Below are 17,151 nucleotides of genomic sequence, written 5' to 3'. Positions count from 1 at the left end.
AATAACCTTTAAACACGTTACTAATAGCAGAAAACTAGGTGGTAAAGAGTAATAAAGACTGAATGATGAATTTCAAACGTCTATTTTGAAAAGAAACATAAATTACATTTCTGGAATCAAAATATGGAAGGATTAAATGAATTAAATCATTAGATTTATTGTCTACCTTAATAAATAACGTTTTTTTTTTTTGGTTAAAATATCGATGACTAGAATTATCATTCGCTTTTCAAATTTTTTAAATTGTTGACGTATTTAGCGAAAAATATTGCCAAGCAATCAACATTGGTAAAGGTAAGGATAAAACTGTTATTTCGGTTTGAAATACAGGTGAAAACTTCATTTTATCAAATTGATATCCTATTGACTGCGCCAGTTTCTTTAAAATAACGTGTATTTTCAAAATTATGAATTTATAACAAAACAATAAGTTTTTTACGTATGTATAAGAATAATGATTCTCATTGTATTGAGCAAAAAGAGTCACAATAATTAAAATGAAATTAATATATTATGAAAATACAGCTGAAACTTTCATTTAATCAAAATGATTATATAAGCATCCTACTGACTGCGCCAATTTCTTTTAAATAAATTCAAAAAGTGTGTTTTGAACACATTTCAACATATGATTATGAATATAAATGAAATATGAAATTGCTTTTTCATTAAAATACAGTTAAAAATTTCATTTCAACAAAATGACTATAAGAATCTTATTATCAGCGTCAATTTCTTCCATAATTACAAAAATTATCTTTGAACCAATAAATTGTCCAATATTAAATACGAGGTTTCCGACATAAGTCATCACAACTATTTAGTACCTGTGATAGCTAGTAGTAGCTCAGTGAGGGCCGTGGAATCAATAATTTGGCGAATAAAGTAACGCTACGACGGATTGGAAGAATTGAATCACCTACCATAGTATCAAAACATTTCGCCCAAAAATTTCTATATCATTGGCAAGATTGAGGAACTACAATATGGTAGGAAGTGTGCAATAAAAGGAGGTACATGCTATCACTGTGGGTAAACAGGTGACCCAATTCACACTTGCGTTGCAAATACAGAGGATTGTGTGTACCCTATTGTCATTCTTTTGCACCACCAAATCTATATTGCGCTGTACATAAACTGGGGCTACTTGAACACCACTGTATTTTTTTAATTTTTTTTTTCGTTGTTTAACATTTTAACAACGAAAACCTTCAAAATGCAGATAAAGCCGTTAGTTTAGTTTATGTGTGTTTATTTTCTCGAACAATACTACATATTAATTTTTTGTTTGTTTGTATCAGATCTAATTTGACTATACTGATTTAAAAGTAATTTATAACATTATGTGTCCAAGTAACTTTGAGTAACTCTGGCACTTGATAATTTTTTTTCTTGGAAACTATTTGATTTTACATTGTACTTTTTCGGTCAAACTATGCCCTTTAGGCAAGGCGCAAATTAGGACACGTACAGCACATGCGAGATGACTCAGCCCAGCACGTAGTTTTGTAATCTAAAAGATTGAATACATTGACGGCGCAGTGCGACACGCGTGAGCTCACAGACGTGACGTGCTGTAGCTTAGACACAGTTTGCAGGGCCACACGTGTAGGTGACTAGTGAGTTTTTCCTTAATTTTTTAGAAAAAATGACAGAAGAAAAATTAATAGAGGCGGTAAGAAAAGACAGAAAGATTTACGATACAAAAAAGAATCGGATTTGAGGTGATTTTGCAAATGATTTACATTTAAAAGACGGTAAGTACAAAGCATATTTCGAAGTTAACAGCTAGTGTATATATACTTATTATTTAATTTCAAATCCTCCAACCAAGGTGATGAAACATCTATATTTCAAAATTTATTGTTTAGCAAACAATTTTACCTTATTAATTCTAAATATTTTATGCAAATTTTGTTCTAAAAAAAAAAAAAAAATAAACCAAATACTAAAATATAAAACGATTCTTCAAAACTAATTTCTTATACTCCTAATTATTGTTTCGGGAGGCAAAAACTTTGTGATTCAAATTACGAAATGCACGATGAAGGTCACTGAGATGTACTTCAGCAAACTGGTTTTGAATCATTCAGATATAATTAGCAATATCAGTATCATTCATTTTAGTTGTAATTGTAAATTTTCTCTTCGATAGAATAAATTTATTGGGTGATTTAAATGTCTTCTTCTTCAAGGAATACAACAACATTTCCTCCTCAGCATCATCAACCGATTCTGATTCGATAGCGAACAAATCCAAACTCCACCGTTTCATATTCGAAAACGAGTGTCTCAATAAGCGGATCACCACGCAGCACTTGTCGTGTCACGCTATCTCACACGTGCTATACGTGTCCCAATTTGCGCCTTTACTTAGTGATGCGGTATAACTAATTTTTTTCAGGATACCCGCGCACCACTTTCTGACGTATTCGAAGAAATGTCTCGGAAAATAGTCCAAGTAGGTGTTTTTACAAAAAAGAAAAATAGTTGAAATGATTTTTGCCCAAATCCTCGTATTTGTTAAAAACAAATGAGATTTTTGGATTAAATATAGTTGTAAAAGTCTAAGAAAATAAAACTACTGGTATCACCGCGATAAAAACGAATCGGCGAAATTATAATCTTAAATGACCACGAATCATTTGATGGATGTCTTATAATTGAATCTGTAATCGAATTTTGCTAAATCCTAATCACCAAAACGCTACAATATCTAAATAAAATTTGGCATTTATACCACAGAGGTATTGTAAAATTACAGCAATAAAACAACCTTAATCTTCGCATCTAATCATGCCGGACAATGCCTCAAATACTCCGAATCGAAATAAATAATAGAAATAGTAATATCATCTCTAAAAACTCTAACGACATCTTCCGGTAAAGTGAGCAATTGTGTAATTTTCGAATGGTCGATACCGAATTCGGTACCGCCTAAAGCGTTCCGGATTATGTGCGTAGCAGCGTTCGAATCTCTGGGTTTAGTCTTCAGTCCCTCTTTGCGTTGTAACAGTACTTCGTTAATTTCGTTCAACGTCATATTCTTTCTAGGAAGCTTCAACGGTCTCAATGTAACTTTACCTTTCATATGTTCGCCTGCAAGAAAAAACATTATTGAATAATTAACTTCCTTTATTATATCATTTATCATCTTACCTACTAATCTCACAGCTTGTAACGGTGTCATCATATCCCATAATCCGTCGGTAGCTATAATCAAGAATTTATCTCTTGCCGTTAATCGATGGTGTACGACGTCGGGCGAGGAAGACAAATACGGCGGAGTGTGGTAATTAGGGAGTAATACTTGTTCACCGAAATGTTTAGCTATCACATTATTCATTATTTCTTTATTCCATTTAAATCTGTCGAGTGAAAATTATTTTAGGTATGTTGAGATTTGAGCTCAAGTTCAAGTTGTATAATCGAGCATATGATGAAATTAGGATTTAGGTTGGAATGAATTGTTAAAAGTTTATGAATCGGTGATATGATGTGAAGAATTTGTTTAAGCTCTTCGGGAGCCTAAAAATTCAACAGTACTTGGTTGTTTACCATACCTACAATTCTATGTATACAAATTCACAACTGAAGATATTTTCTTGATTGACAGTTTAAAAAAATTAGTTCCAATACAACTACAACATACTGAACACACTGTATATGGTAGCACTACACCAAAACTCAATCATTTGAGCTCAAATTAAAGTTTTATAACCGAGAAACGACAAGAGCTGTCAAGAGTTTCAGAGATGTTCTTCAGATGGTAGTTGACCGGACAGTGTTCATTAAGCATACCAGTAAATCTCCTTAGCTCGTCTTTGATCGATAAAAGGGCCTTTTGAGACCATTTCAGACTTGGGGTCTTACTCCATGTGTCTGATTTCTTTTCGTTTCCCACTTTTTCATAACCATAACTTGATGACTTTTTGAAAAATTTATCAGAGGTCGTGATCCCTTGAAAAGAATTGCTTCAGTTTCGCAACTTATCTAGGGTTGTTTCCCCTTGTTCTTGGTCACTATATGATAGGTCACTCAGAGTAGATTTGTACATCCAGTTTATCATTTTGGGTTTCAAGTCACATGTTCCTCCGGCCATTCTACACCAATTCTATAAAGCCTTAGGGCTTAATGGTTGAAGATGTTGTCTCAAAGACCACTCCGAAATATTTAATATCCGACTTAAGGGCCAGTATTCTGAGATATATGGATCCATTGGTGGTCTTCTAAGGTCATGTGCTGGGATTAACACAGGTTTAGTTCAAGCTTCGGTTATTTTCTCATTATATCATTGTTCATTTTTTAATTTTAATACCACAGATCTTGATAAAGTGAAGTGAACAAACAAATCTTCTACCAAAGGTGAGGTAATTCTTTCGGTGAATGGTTTAGGTAGTTTATCGATTTTAAATTGGAGCATTTCTGGATTTGACCAAATTTAAACATTTTGCATAGCAGAAAATAGTATTGATTAGTTTTTAATCGACCTTCTTCACATAGAAACATTGGGTGATAGCAATACCAAGTCCTCAAATTAAACCTTAAGTTTTTTCTTTCAAATTTTCATGATTGAATGTGAGTTAATTTTGATAGGGAATTTTGTCTATAAAAACTAACTAACCTGAAGTCTCCCATCGCCCTCAATGGTGCTAATTGACCTAGTAGCCTATCCATTCTTATGACGGATAAAGCTTCATTGTAAGGATGTTCTTTTATTATCCTATCTACTTCTTGTTGATTGTATGTATTGTGTTCTACAGTCAATTTATTAGCTATCCAGGAATTTGTTTCAGATAGAGTACCTAACATATGAAAACAAGCTTCTAATGAACAATAAAGTGGCTATTGTTAAAAATATGCTTACCTAATACTGCACAACAGTCTCCGACGTTTGCTACGTGTAAATGGGGTCCGTCTATATGAGCTACGCACACTACCGCACCTGACATAGCCACCGACATCGTTTTCAGATTGAGCGGTTCGTCTTTTTTTGGTAATGCTTCATTCGAAATATCATTATCTAATCTCGAAAATGCGTGCTCAATTGCATTACGCATATCAAAATTTTTTACTGGACCCTCCTAAAAAATAAAAAGAAATTAATAATTTATTTCATTTTTAATATATAATGGCATTGGTTGTTACAAGAATTCACTCAAATAAAGATTTTTCTATAATATTAATAGAAACGTGAATAATTTGTAATAACAGAAAAAAAAGCAGATACAAATTAATAAGTGAAAATCTCAAGGATATGATCATGAAAAGTACCAGATAACTAGTAAATGTATTAGAAATAATATCAAATATCGAATTTGCTTTCAATTTAACATGAAAAATTGTATTTTTCACTTGAATTATTGAATTTAAGAAGAAATTTCAAATTTGAGGTTATGTTAGTACGAGCAACCTCGATCTAGATTGACCATGGTAACAAGCCCTTATATTTCTTTTTTCCTTTCATAGGTTATTTTTAAACCGTTCAAACCCAGGATGATGTTTTTTTTATTTCCAATCCTGCTATTTCTTCCGTATTCCGCCAATTCAGGGCCTTCTAGAATCTTGTTCCATCAATACAATGTCTAGTGATCTTCTGGATTGATTTTATTACCTATTTTGTTTTCTATTCATTCATCATTGGTCAATCGCAAAGTATATCGTACAAGCACTTCATTTTGATCATATATCCTGTGTCATTAACATCTTTGAAAAATTAGATCAGTAGTAGAAGTGTTTCTTCAGTATCCACATCCTCTACCCCACTTATTGCCTGTTTTTCTTCTTCAGAGTGTCCAGGTACCCAGCAGTGGCTTACTTTAGTGTTACGAATCCAAGAGCTGTCCAGCTATCTTTGTAAATTATGGTGTTTTTGATTGAACACTGTCCGTTAATAGTCTGAAAACTTCCTCTATTGCATAGGCTACTACATTCAGTTTTTAGTCTGTACGACTTCTGGATGAATGAAACACACCGGCTCCTGTTCCATTTTTTGTTATCTAACCATCTTTCTTATCCTTTACGATGGAATTTACTGTAGTAGCACTGTTTCTTCGGCATCCCCACCCTCTGACCATCTTTTTTGATGCCTTTCTGCTTTTGTGTGTCCAGGTACCCAGTAGTGGCTTATTTTAGTGCTATGAATCCAAGAAAGTCAAATGTCTGGCTATTTTTGTAGATTATTGTAATTTTGTTTGATTCAACACTGCCCCTTAATAGTCTGGCAGCTTCCTCTATTGAATCTCAACTTGAAGGCTACTACATTTAGTTTTTAGTCTGTACGACTACTGAATGAATGAAACACACCGGCTTCTGTTCCATTTTTTGTTATTGAACTATCCCTTAGGATAGAATTTTCATTCCATTGTTCTCTTTTAGAAACGTTTCTTTTTAATCCTTTTTTTGAAGTCTGTTTTGTAATCAAAAAGTCCATATTCTGTTCTAAAAGATCTTTCCTTCTTTTTCATTATATTTTATCTGTTTCCTGCAGGATAATTGTATGTCCCATTTTTTTGCATCTAAAAGTTGTTCTCTCTCAACCGGAAAGTGGTTTTTTAGGCTACACCTTTTTTAAACAATTCTGTAGGCATAGAATTACTTATAGTGTTACAAATTACTTCTCATGCTTATAGTGTGTGATTCCCATAAATAAAAAGATAAATAAAGATAAAACGAAAATTACCACATAATTAATATATGACCTAGAAATAATTTGCTTTTAATTTAACACAAACAAATTGTATTTTCCACTTGAATGATTTAATTTACTAACAAATTTTTATTTTGAGGTTATGTTAAATTGCATGAAATTAATTTGTATATGAATTGTTCGTAGTGTTCGGAAACGAACTTTTTTTGATTTAATAATTATCCGAATAAAAATAAAACGTCACTTTTTGACTTAACCTTCGTTTGAAATGGAGAAACAGAATTAAGAATTCAATATAAACAAGAGTTCGTCTTTATCTAAAGTCAAGTTAATTTAAATTTGTTTGTATTAAATTATTTGGATTAATTGGGGAAAAATTTCAATAACAAGTTATTCTACCTATTGAAGATTTCGAATAAATAATTATTGTGGTCAAGGACCGCTGAACACATAACTTTTTGATATTTATAATTGTACTTACCTGAGACAAATCCTTCAAAAATCTCGCGAAACTATCACTGTACAATTGCCTTATATCATCGACGAATTCTACTTTATCATTAAAACAATGAATCAGTTCTTTTGGATGCGACGTTAAAAGAGATTTAATGTATTGCACTAATATTTCATAAGGTAATAGACAAGCAGCTATGTAATGGTAAAGACGTTTTGCTACGACTTGTGCGCAGGCGCTTCCGCCGTGTCCGTCGAAAACACCAAATAAAAAACCTAAAAAAAAACATTCATAACAATACGAAATAGCATTTATTACGAGGGTGGTCTGAAAAAATCTGCGGCCCAACAAAGATACGTTTCGCTTAGTTTTAGAATTGTATCGATATTAAATAAATCGATAATCAATAATTTTTAAATTCCAAAAGTAACCGTTAATATGCACGCTGGAAAAAACAATTAAAACTGCCTTACCAGTTGTTAGAAGACATGAGGCTTCCGACCTGGTATCTTCTATTGGATTGTTCGATGCTAATTGATTGGAATCGTAAGATTTTACAGAGCCTTTACTAAATTCCTGTGTATATTCATTCGTTCTGAGAATATCATCAACCTTGAATAAATATTTACATATTTAAAAACCATCAACATGTTTTCTCTACTAGGAAGATTATTGACAAATCCCAATATTATCATTTAAAAAAATATATAAAAAAGCTTGAGCATGTCAAGATTATCTAAACACATTTACATGTGCTCTCTCAAATCTAGTAGTCAGTATATATGCTTCTATTTATCAAAAATAAATCAAAATATCTAAAATACATGAAACGGTGCTCTATAGCATTCATTTTGCCAATTGAATTGCTTAAAATTTATATATTTTGTATTTTTGGACAAAAACTCTTTCAAACAATACCAACTTTATTATAATCGGCTAAGCAGACCCGTACTTACAGAAATTTTGTCATTACAAGGTTCCCATTCTCCCCTACTTTTTATTTGAAGTGATAGAATGCGCAGAATTTGTTTAAGAATTCGATTATCGTATATAAAGTGTCACTTAATTGAGTTAATTTTTTAAAAAATTATATAGTTTCCACGTGTTTCTCATTGTTATAATTTTTTTCTTAAAACCCTGTACATTGGAAATGAAGAAAAAAGACTTGCTAGATGTGTGTCCCCATATTATTACTTAAATAAAATTTTAACAAAAAGTAATTTATTACATAGCTATCCAAAATCCAACAGGCGGATTTGTTTAGTGGTAAACACCATAACAATACCATATCTTATCTGATATTAAGGTGCCTAAATGTAATTCAATTCATAAATTCATTAAAACCATTTTATATTTTCCTGTGGCAACTAGAACTAATAGAAATGTTTTTCAAAGTACTTATATGTTTGGTAAGTCCTTAAATGACCATTTAATAATAATACACGTTCCTCTTAATGTAAAAAAAACTTCGAATCGCACTGGCTATTTAATTAATCTTTGTTTCCTTCTCTAATTATTTTGAAATATACTGGATTAGAAACCGTACAATTGGCAACGTTGCTAAGAAATTTAAAATCGTTGGTCCATTTAATACGCATATATAGATCATTTCCGGATGACGTCACAACCTGCCATCATATTGACTTGAGACTGAACGCTATTTACACTTATTAGTCGTGATTCTACTTTTTTTCTTTTGATAAAATTCGTTATCGATTTGCTGCTATTACATCGGAATGAAGAGAAACAAAAAAAAGGTGTTAAGTTTTTCGAAAGCGATAAATTCAATGATTCGTATCTTAGAATTGTTGTGATTGGTTCTGAATACTTTCTATGAAGTTGAACGAAAGAAAAATTTAATTTTTAGAGCAATTTTTTGCACCACAAAGCTGGGCATTTGTTTAATGAAATATTATTATTTTGTTTCAAATAAGACAGATAATTATTTACATCAAAACAATTCTCTCAAGCATCTTTGACCACCGTGACAATGTGGCGGACGTTTCAAGTCACGTGACTCGAAATGACCAATAATTGAGTTTTATCGTCAACTTTCAAATAACATTAGATTCATTGAACAGTGGATGATAAAATTTATAATATTTTAGATGATTTCAAAAAGTTGTTATGAATATATTGGTAGAAACGTGAATTTACAAGGGGACATTGAGAAGTAGTCGTTAGAATCATATAACCGAATAAGTGTTACAAAAAAGATATTTTTCGTATTTTAGGTAGTTCTAAATACATCATGGGTCAGTTCAAGTGATCAAAACCCCAGAGCTTTATCTGCCGTACAAACTCGGATAACTCAAGTTTCCGAATCGATTTGTACTTTTATCACTTCAATCACGAATATTGTGGCATCCTTTCAGTCGATTATCGTAAACGCTTCGACGTCTGGTTTAACTTCATTTACAAGTCTTTTGACGACACAAGACGCTCAAAATGTTAACAGTTTGATACAGTTGATTTCAATAGTTGATACTTGGCTGAATAGTGTGGTGACTTACGTGCCTATAATTAGTTGTAATGTGATCAGCAGTATAACGAGTCTTATTAACAGTATTATCGGAATTATATGATTTTAATAATAAAATTCAACGTTTTTCTTATAGTTTATATTTATTTCGTGTTTTAAGAACGATTCATAAATTTGACTTTCCGTTTGCCGTTCGTTTGCAAATTCTACACCCTATTAATAAACTTGACGTTGTTGCCGTTAACCTAAAAATTTTGTTATTATTTTTGACGTGTTTACTGCTTTTTATTATCGTGATATTTTTGGGTTTTTGTTTGTAATCCGATATTTATGGACGATATTATGGAAAATAACCAAGAGAAAACATGCAAATCTAAAAGACTACCATAAACAAACAAATAGAAAGATAAATAACATCACGCTCTAATGTCATACGTCAAAATCACGTGAAACACGCAAACAATTGTGATTGGGTTTTTTCTGTTGCTACGAACTGATGCATTTAAATGTTTTTAATTTTGTAACAGCAAACGTCAACGGCAATCGGAAAGTCAAGTTTATGAATCGGCTTTTAAGAAAGAGTTCGTCATTAGGATTTAAGATAATTAAAAAAAAAGTGGAGAATAATAAAAGGATATAAACACGACACGGGATTTCAAGGACAGAATTAAAACTTTTATCAACAATTATATCTTTATCACAACATTGAAATTTTGAAAAAAACACACATTTAATTCCTTCTACTTATTTCAATGAATAACAAGAAAAAGTTACGCGTTATTTTCCTTCAAAACATACAAATAATTCTTTTATTTAAATAAGGATTGTAACAATTGCATTTATTTACTTGTCGAATGACTAGAAAAACTTTTGTATCAGTTGAGGTATATCAGATATTAGAAGATGAAGTTAATAGTTCTGACGTTACTAGTAAGTATATATTTTGAAGTTTGTAACAAAAGTTTTCGGAAAAAATTTGAAACAACGATATAATGTAAACAATCTATTTATTCGGCGCTTTTTTCTTAACGTATAGTTAACAATAAACACAATTTAAATTAAAATTGAAGGGCCTAATTTTTGCCAAACGCGTTGAATAATATGCTAAGCCAGTGTTTCCCAAAATTTTAGTGCCATGCCCCACCCGAGCCCTTCTAAAATCCCTATGTTCCGGGATTGATACAAAAATTCGTGAAAATAATACTGTACTAATAAAATTTTTTCATATTACCCCTCGTTATAACTTATATTGAAGTTTGCTTTATAAATTCTACATTTGAACAATCTAAAGATAGCAAAAATGATTTTTTCAATCGATCAAAGAAACCGTTCGCCATAAAGAGACATTCTGAACAAAATTATCATAAATTGTAATTATTTATCGAAAATACTTAAAGGGGGTATTTCTTTGAACTTGGAAGAGAATTTCAAGATTCTGTTTAATAGCGTCACAATGGAAGTTTATTCCATCGATCATTTCGTTCTTTATGATTACAAAAATGTAGCATCATCGGCAAATAAAACTAATCGACATTTGAGAGACGCCGGTAAATTATTTATAGCACAATAGTGGTCCCAAAACCGAACCCTGAGGGACTCCAATTCCATACTAGATTCCCAGCTGTTGTAGCTTACGTACTGCTGTTAATTTTCTAGCTAAGATTCAAACACCTTCAACTCTCTACTTCGGAATCTATAGGATTACAACTTTAGCAACAAAATGACCGAGTTCACCCAGCCAAAGGCGTTCGTTAGGTCACACGTGTTTTTACCATCATCAAGACACTCAACCATGCCCTCCATAACGTTCAAGATTGCCTGAATGGTTGATTTGTGTTTCTGAAACCCAAATTGACATCGAGATCACACTTTTAATAGCTATAGGCCTACAGTTGTTAACGGGATTGAAGTTGCTACTTTTAAACACTGGAATTGATTTTATATATTTAGTATCTGAGGCCAGTTTTTCTCGATTATACATTTGTTGTATAAAACAGACAAATGTCTAACCAGCGAATTCGAAGTAACTTTAAACATTCTTGTGTTCAAGTTATAAACATCCAAACTTATCGCTTTGTAGTCATCTCTTTCCAAAACTGAAGACATGAAGATGGATGATGATAGTCTAGGTAGGGCATTCAAAAAATGGGAAAGATCAGGGTTTAAAATAGTTTCAGATATACTTGCGAAGAATGTTTTGAATTCATTAGAGTGTAATGTGATTGACGCTCCGTTTTGATGATCATAGTTTCTTTCCCGATTTACAAATGATTTTTGCTATTTTAAGGAACCCACGGTAGTCTTATCACAATTGACAGTACTTATACCAATCCAAAAGTGGCTTTTTATACCTAAACTTTTGTCTTAAAAGATAGAATTCGCTACCGAACCACTTCAATCCTTTCTTTATATCATAAATCATTCAGGCGTTCAGAGTCATGCTACTGAACTTGGTTTACAAAACTATTATCAATGTTTCCTCCATTACAATGATCATTATTGGTTTGTATGTTCCTGCATAAACTTTATCATCATCTAAGTTATAGTAATTATCAAGACAAGAACTAGTATTGGAAGTATCTGAGACCAAACGCAAGTATACTAAATTGGAAAAACGAATCCCAGGTATAGATATTTTCTCCGTTCCACTAACAGAAGTAAATCAGTGCCAAAGTGTTGGGATTTCATCATGAGTTCCAGTTACGGAGGTTTCTCATTTATTCAAGTCTCACTTAACCAAGTTTCGCTGTATAATAAATCCCGTATTTACGTCCCATTTCAGTTGGCTCAATTGAAAAAAACTACTAATTACTACTTTGAGGCATGGTGTTTATTAAATTCTGGCAGTATTCGGGAGTAAAATCATCTCAAATTTCTTGTAGTAACTGCTTTTTCATTTCATGCCAAAGTGTTTCTATTGGTGATAAATCTGGACTACTTGAAACCCACTCTAAAGTGGAATTTTGTTGTCTGAGAACCATTTTAAGGCCTTTTTTGACTTATGGCATCCAGGTACTTTTCGGTATTGACAATTCCGTTTATGAAATGCAGTTTTCCCACTCCTCTCGCAGGTATCGAGCCCCACACCATCACAGATGCCGGAAATTTTACTTTCCGCTTCAAACAATCCGGATGAAAAGCTTCATTTTTTGTCTGGACTACTTGAAACCCACTCTAAAAGTGGAATTTTGTTGTCTGAGAACCATTTTAAGGCCTTTTTTGACTTATGGCATCCAGGTACTTTTCGGTATTGACAATTCCGTTTATGAAATGCAGTTTTCCCACTCCTCTCGCAGGTATCGAGCCCCACACCATCACAGATGCCGGAAATTTTACTTTCCGCTTCAAACAATACGGATGAAAAGCTTCATTTTTTATTTTTTCGAATAACTCTACCTCGATCGTCACCCACGCAAACTTCAAAACGAGACTCACCACTCCAATGTATACAGCTCCGCCGTTCAAAATTACAATTTTTATGCTCTTTCGCCCATTTAAGTCTATTTTTCTTTTGGATTTGAGTCAATAATGGCTTTGTGTTACAAAATTCACCTAGTATGTCCGAAATCCTAATTTTTGAGCCACTGTATTACTCCAAAGTACACTTAATTGACCATAGTTAGCACGTCTGTTTTGTTGAATTATTCTTTTTTATTTTTGTCCGACAATTTCGTTTTTCTTATGTACCAGCATTCAGGGACACTCGAACCATTTGCTTTATACAATTTCGAACACTGTATTTTGACATTTTTACAACTTTCGCGATTTCCGAGTTCTTTTTCCCATTTTTGAATAAGTTTATTATGATTAATCGAATTTTTTCATCAATAACTCTTCCTCTACGCATTTTAAAAATTATATTCACCTTATTAGTTCAAAAATTTTAGAACTTTGAACACAATTTTGGAAACAATGAACCCTTGTATATGGGACGGGGCTCGTACCCATCAAGAGTTTTATATTTGAATCCAATTCTAACAGGATATTTCGTTATATTAAAAAAAAATTATTATTTTCAGGCGATTTCAACTAATATTAAGTCATCTTCGGCTACATTCGACTTCTTGTTCGACGACTGTTTTCCCGCCAACGAAGATGCACGAATAGCATACACCGGTACAAATATCTTGCAAGTTTTGAACTCGCAAGCTGGTTCGGAACTTTTTTTACCGACCCAGAACGGTCTCAAATTAAACGTAGATAGTTTCGCGAAGGTATTGGGGAACTGTATAAAGAATAAATTCGACAATAAACATTTAGGTGATTTACTACACAGAAGAGAAAGAGATTTAACAGCGTTGCTTAATTTCGCTTTAGCAGATCGAGAGATTAGTTTCGAGGAAATCGATAATTTAATCGATTCTAAAGCTATCGGTTTGAGATCGAGAAGAGATCTAGTTTTTCCTTTTAACCTTTTCCAAAGCGTCATCGCCGATCTGATTATTAAACCCCTACAAACAGGTTTCAATAACGCCATTACAAATTTTAATGAATCTCTCTTTTTATATTACGTAGATCCTAGTAACGTTACGGATGCTGTGTCACTTTTAGTAGTTAATTCTATTAACGGAGGTATTCAAATGAGTATCGATTTTTTAACCGTATTCAAATCGGAAGTAAACGACATTTTGGATTATATAACTGGAAACAGTAACGGTACTACCGATAACACCACGAGATCCACTGGAATACAATCCAGAGATTCAATTTCTAGTATTATTTCAACGATTGTAGATTCTGTAATAACGCCTCTTAATCAAACTGTAAATAGTGTTATAGAGTCCAGCAAAACTGCACTTACGGCACTATTAAAAGAAACCACTAATAATCCCATCGATAATATTGTTAATAGCATCTATAATTCAGCCATTTCGACAATTATAGAGGGAATTACTGAGATACAGAGTCAGATAATAATTTTTTTCAACGCATTCATTAGCGAAACTGAGAGCGATTAATGAAACAATAACGAAAAGTCTATTAGAGATTGAGGATGAAAATTTAAACGATTTAGTGAGTGAAAACTAAAATAATTGTTTTATTTACTTTAATAAAAAATAAAGTTGAATGAAAGTTTTTGTTTTATTGCATATTTTACTTAGAAATTATACACAAAAACCGTATTTAAAATGAACAATCTCTACCAGATGTGTTTCAAGTTTGAAGACGCCACGTTGTTGAGTATTTTTTTGGCAGTCATCAATACTCGACGTTTTCGCTGATTTTGAAAAAATTGGTCGTCGTGTAACGTTTTTACTGCTCAAAATTTTTGATATAAACCTACCAACTTCTTTTTGTAAATAATTTTCTTTATTTACTCATTATATTTCATATTTCTTTTGTAGTTTTGTATGTACTTGTTGGTGACATACTGGACTCCTGGAATTTAAGTTATTTAGCACAGTTTAATTTGTACTTTTGTCGAACTATTTTTATATAAACAAAAGTACAAAAGTCTTGGTCTAAAGGAGGCAAGCATTATTCGAAATTTGCCAGACGTGGTATAACTGGTTGCTCCAACTCAAAATTATAGACTCCCTTTTTTATTGCATTCAGGAAATGTTAAAAAATTGGCGAAATTTTTCACAGATTGTATTTTGTACACTTTTCTTTTTAATTTAATTAGGGACCTAGTTTTGGACCTAGGACCTTTATTGGGGTTTAGCGTCAAACTTTGACTCGAGGAACTACCCAGTCGGGGTTAATTAACAGAACGAACTTCTTTAATACCTGACAGGATGTGGTCCTGTTTGTATTCTCCTGACAATTAGGGAGTCTCGTGTGTTGTTAAAGGTCATATCAACTATTATTAGTTTTTTTTGTAAAATTTATTTCATTTTCCTGTAAACCAAAAGTTTTGCAGGCAACCTGTTTTTTTATAATTTCAAATATAAATCATTGTATTTTATTTTCAACAAGTAGCTTTATTCCTAAAGATACCTCAACCTATTTCTGTACTTTTCTCAGTTTAGATCAAAAAACTGAGCGGAGCCCCATTTGGAACTCGAAAACGTACAAAATTTTTGTACAAATTAAACACAACGAACCCTGACAACACACATTAACACGATGAGTTTAGTCGGAGCCCAAAATGTGACCTTTTGGGTTACAATCGTTATGTGATACAATACTTTTCTTTGAAATGCCTTAAGCTGGACTAGATTCTCTTATGGGTGAGACTGCTCCTCCAAAACCATGGACTGAATAGGGAGAACCGGCTCCAAAAAAGGCGAAGACCGTTCCATCTGCAGACAAGGCCATGGTGTCTGTTTATTGAGATGCGCGTGGGATAATTTTCATTGACTATGTTGAAAAAGGAAAAACTAACAACTTATTGCAACGTTTGAGCGAAGAAATCGAGCGAAAACGGCGGCAACGAACCTTGACAACAGTTTAGTTTAGTCGGAGCCCAAAATGTGACCTTTAGGGTTACAATCGTTATGTGATACAATACTTTTCTTTGAAATGCCTTAAGCTGGACTAGATTCTCTTATGGGTGAGACTGCTCCTCCAAAACCATGGACTGAATAGGGAGAACCGGCTCCAAAAAAGGCGAAGACCGTTCCATCTGCAGACAAGGCCATGGTGTCTGTTTATTGAGATGCGCGTGGGATAATTTTCATTGACTATGTTGAAAAAGGAAAAACTAACAACTTATTGCAACGTTTGAGCGAAGAAATCGAGCGAAAACGGCGGCAAGGAACCTTGACAACAGTTTAGTTTAGTCGGAGCCCAAAATGTGACCTTTAGGGTTACAATCGTTATGTGATACAATACTTTTCTTTGAAATGCCTTAAGCTGGACTAGATTCTCTTATGGGTGAGACTGCTCCTCCAAAACCATGGACTGAATAGGGAGAACCGGCTCCAAAAAAGGCGAAGACCGTTCCATCTACAAACAAGGCCATGGTGTCTGTTTATTGAGATGCGCGTGGGATAATTTTCATTGACTATGTTGAAAAAGGAAAAACTAACAACTTATTGCAACGTTTGAGCGAAGAAATCGAGCGAAAACGGCGGCAACGAACCTTGACAACAGTTTAGTTTAGTCGGAGCCCAAAATGTGACCTTTAGGGTTACAATCGTTATGTGATACAATACTTTTCTTTGAAATGCCTTAAGCTGGAATAGATTCTCTTATGGGTGAGATTGCTCCTCCAAAACCATGGACTGAATAGGGAGAACCGGCTCTAATGAAGGCAAACACCGTTCCATCTACAAGCAAGGCCATGGTGTCTGTTTATTGGGATGCGCGTGGGATAATTTTCATTGACTATCTCGAAAAAGGAAAAACTAACAACTTATTGCAACGTTTGAGTGAAGAAATCGAGCGAAAACGTCCGCATTTGGCTAAAAAGAAAGTGTTGTTTCATTAAGACTATCCACCAGCTCACACATCCATAATTACAATGACCAAAATTGGACGTTATTCGCCAGATTTAGCCCCCTCGGATTATTTTCTGTCCCCTGATTTGAAAAAATGGGTCAGTGGTTAAAATTTTTCCATCAATGAAGAAGTAATATCGGCAGTTAACGGCTTTTTGAGGAGCTTGGAGATTCTTATTAT

General features: G+C 33.1%; 2 protein-coding genes across 3 annotated transcripts in view; one reads left to right on the top strand and one right to left on the bottom strand.

Moving 5' to 3' along the window:
• Positions 1-66: 66 nt before the first annotated feature.
• LOC130890863 (pyruvate dehydrogenase [acetyl-transferring]-phosphatase 1, mitochondrial) overlaps positions 67-17,151 on the bottom strand; it is a 23,868-nt gene continuing 6,783 nt past the window's right edge. Inside the window, exons 2-7 of the mRNA XM_057795252.1 lie at positions 7,577-7,715; positions 7,131-7,378; positions 4,868-5,084; positions 4,625-4,805; positions 3,160-3,368; positions 67-3,099 (exon numbers count right to left, since the gene is read on the bottom strand). Of these exons, the coding sequence (XP_057651235.1) occupies positions 2,795-3,099; positions 3,160-3,368; positions 4,625-4,805; positions 4,868-5,084; positions 7,131-7,378; positions 7,577-7,715 (1,299 nt within the window). The 3' untranslated portion in view covers positions 67-2,794. The remainder of the gene's footprint in view (positions 3,100-3,159; positions 3,369-4,624; positions 4,806-4,867; positions 5,085-7,130; positions 7,379-7,576; positions 7,716-17,151) is intronic.
• On the top strand, positions 8,437-14,658 carry LOC130890867 (uncharacterized). 2 transcript variants are annotated; one of them, XM_057795258.1, is made up of 2 exons: positions 8,437-8,512; positions 13,605-14,658. In XM_057795258.1, the coding sequence occupies exons 1-2, from the start codon at positions 8,486-8,488 to the stop codon at positions 14,541-14,543; spliced, it is 966 nt and encodes a 321-aa protein (XP_057651241.1). In that variant the 5' UTR covers positions 8,437-8,485; the 3' UTR covers positions 14,544-14,658. The 2 variants fall into 2 exon arrangements, with proteins under 2 accessions (XP_057651241.1, XP_057651240.1); XM_057795257.1 differs by lacking the exon at positions 8,437-8,512 and adding an exon at positions 10,321-10,515.

The sequence above is a fragment of the Diorhabda carinulata genome, chromosome 2 (genome assembly GCF_026250575.1).
Source record: "Diorhabda carinulata isolate Delta chromosome 2, icDioCari1.1, whole genome shotgun sequence".
Classification (NCBI taxonomy): domain Eukaryota; kingdom Metazoa; phylum Arthropoda; class Insecta; order Coleoptera; family Chrysomelidae; genus Diorhabda; species Diorhabda carinulata.
This window is presented reverse-complemented; position numbering and strand designations above follow the sequence as displayed.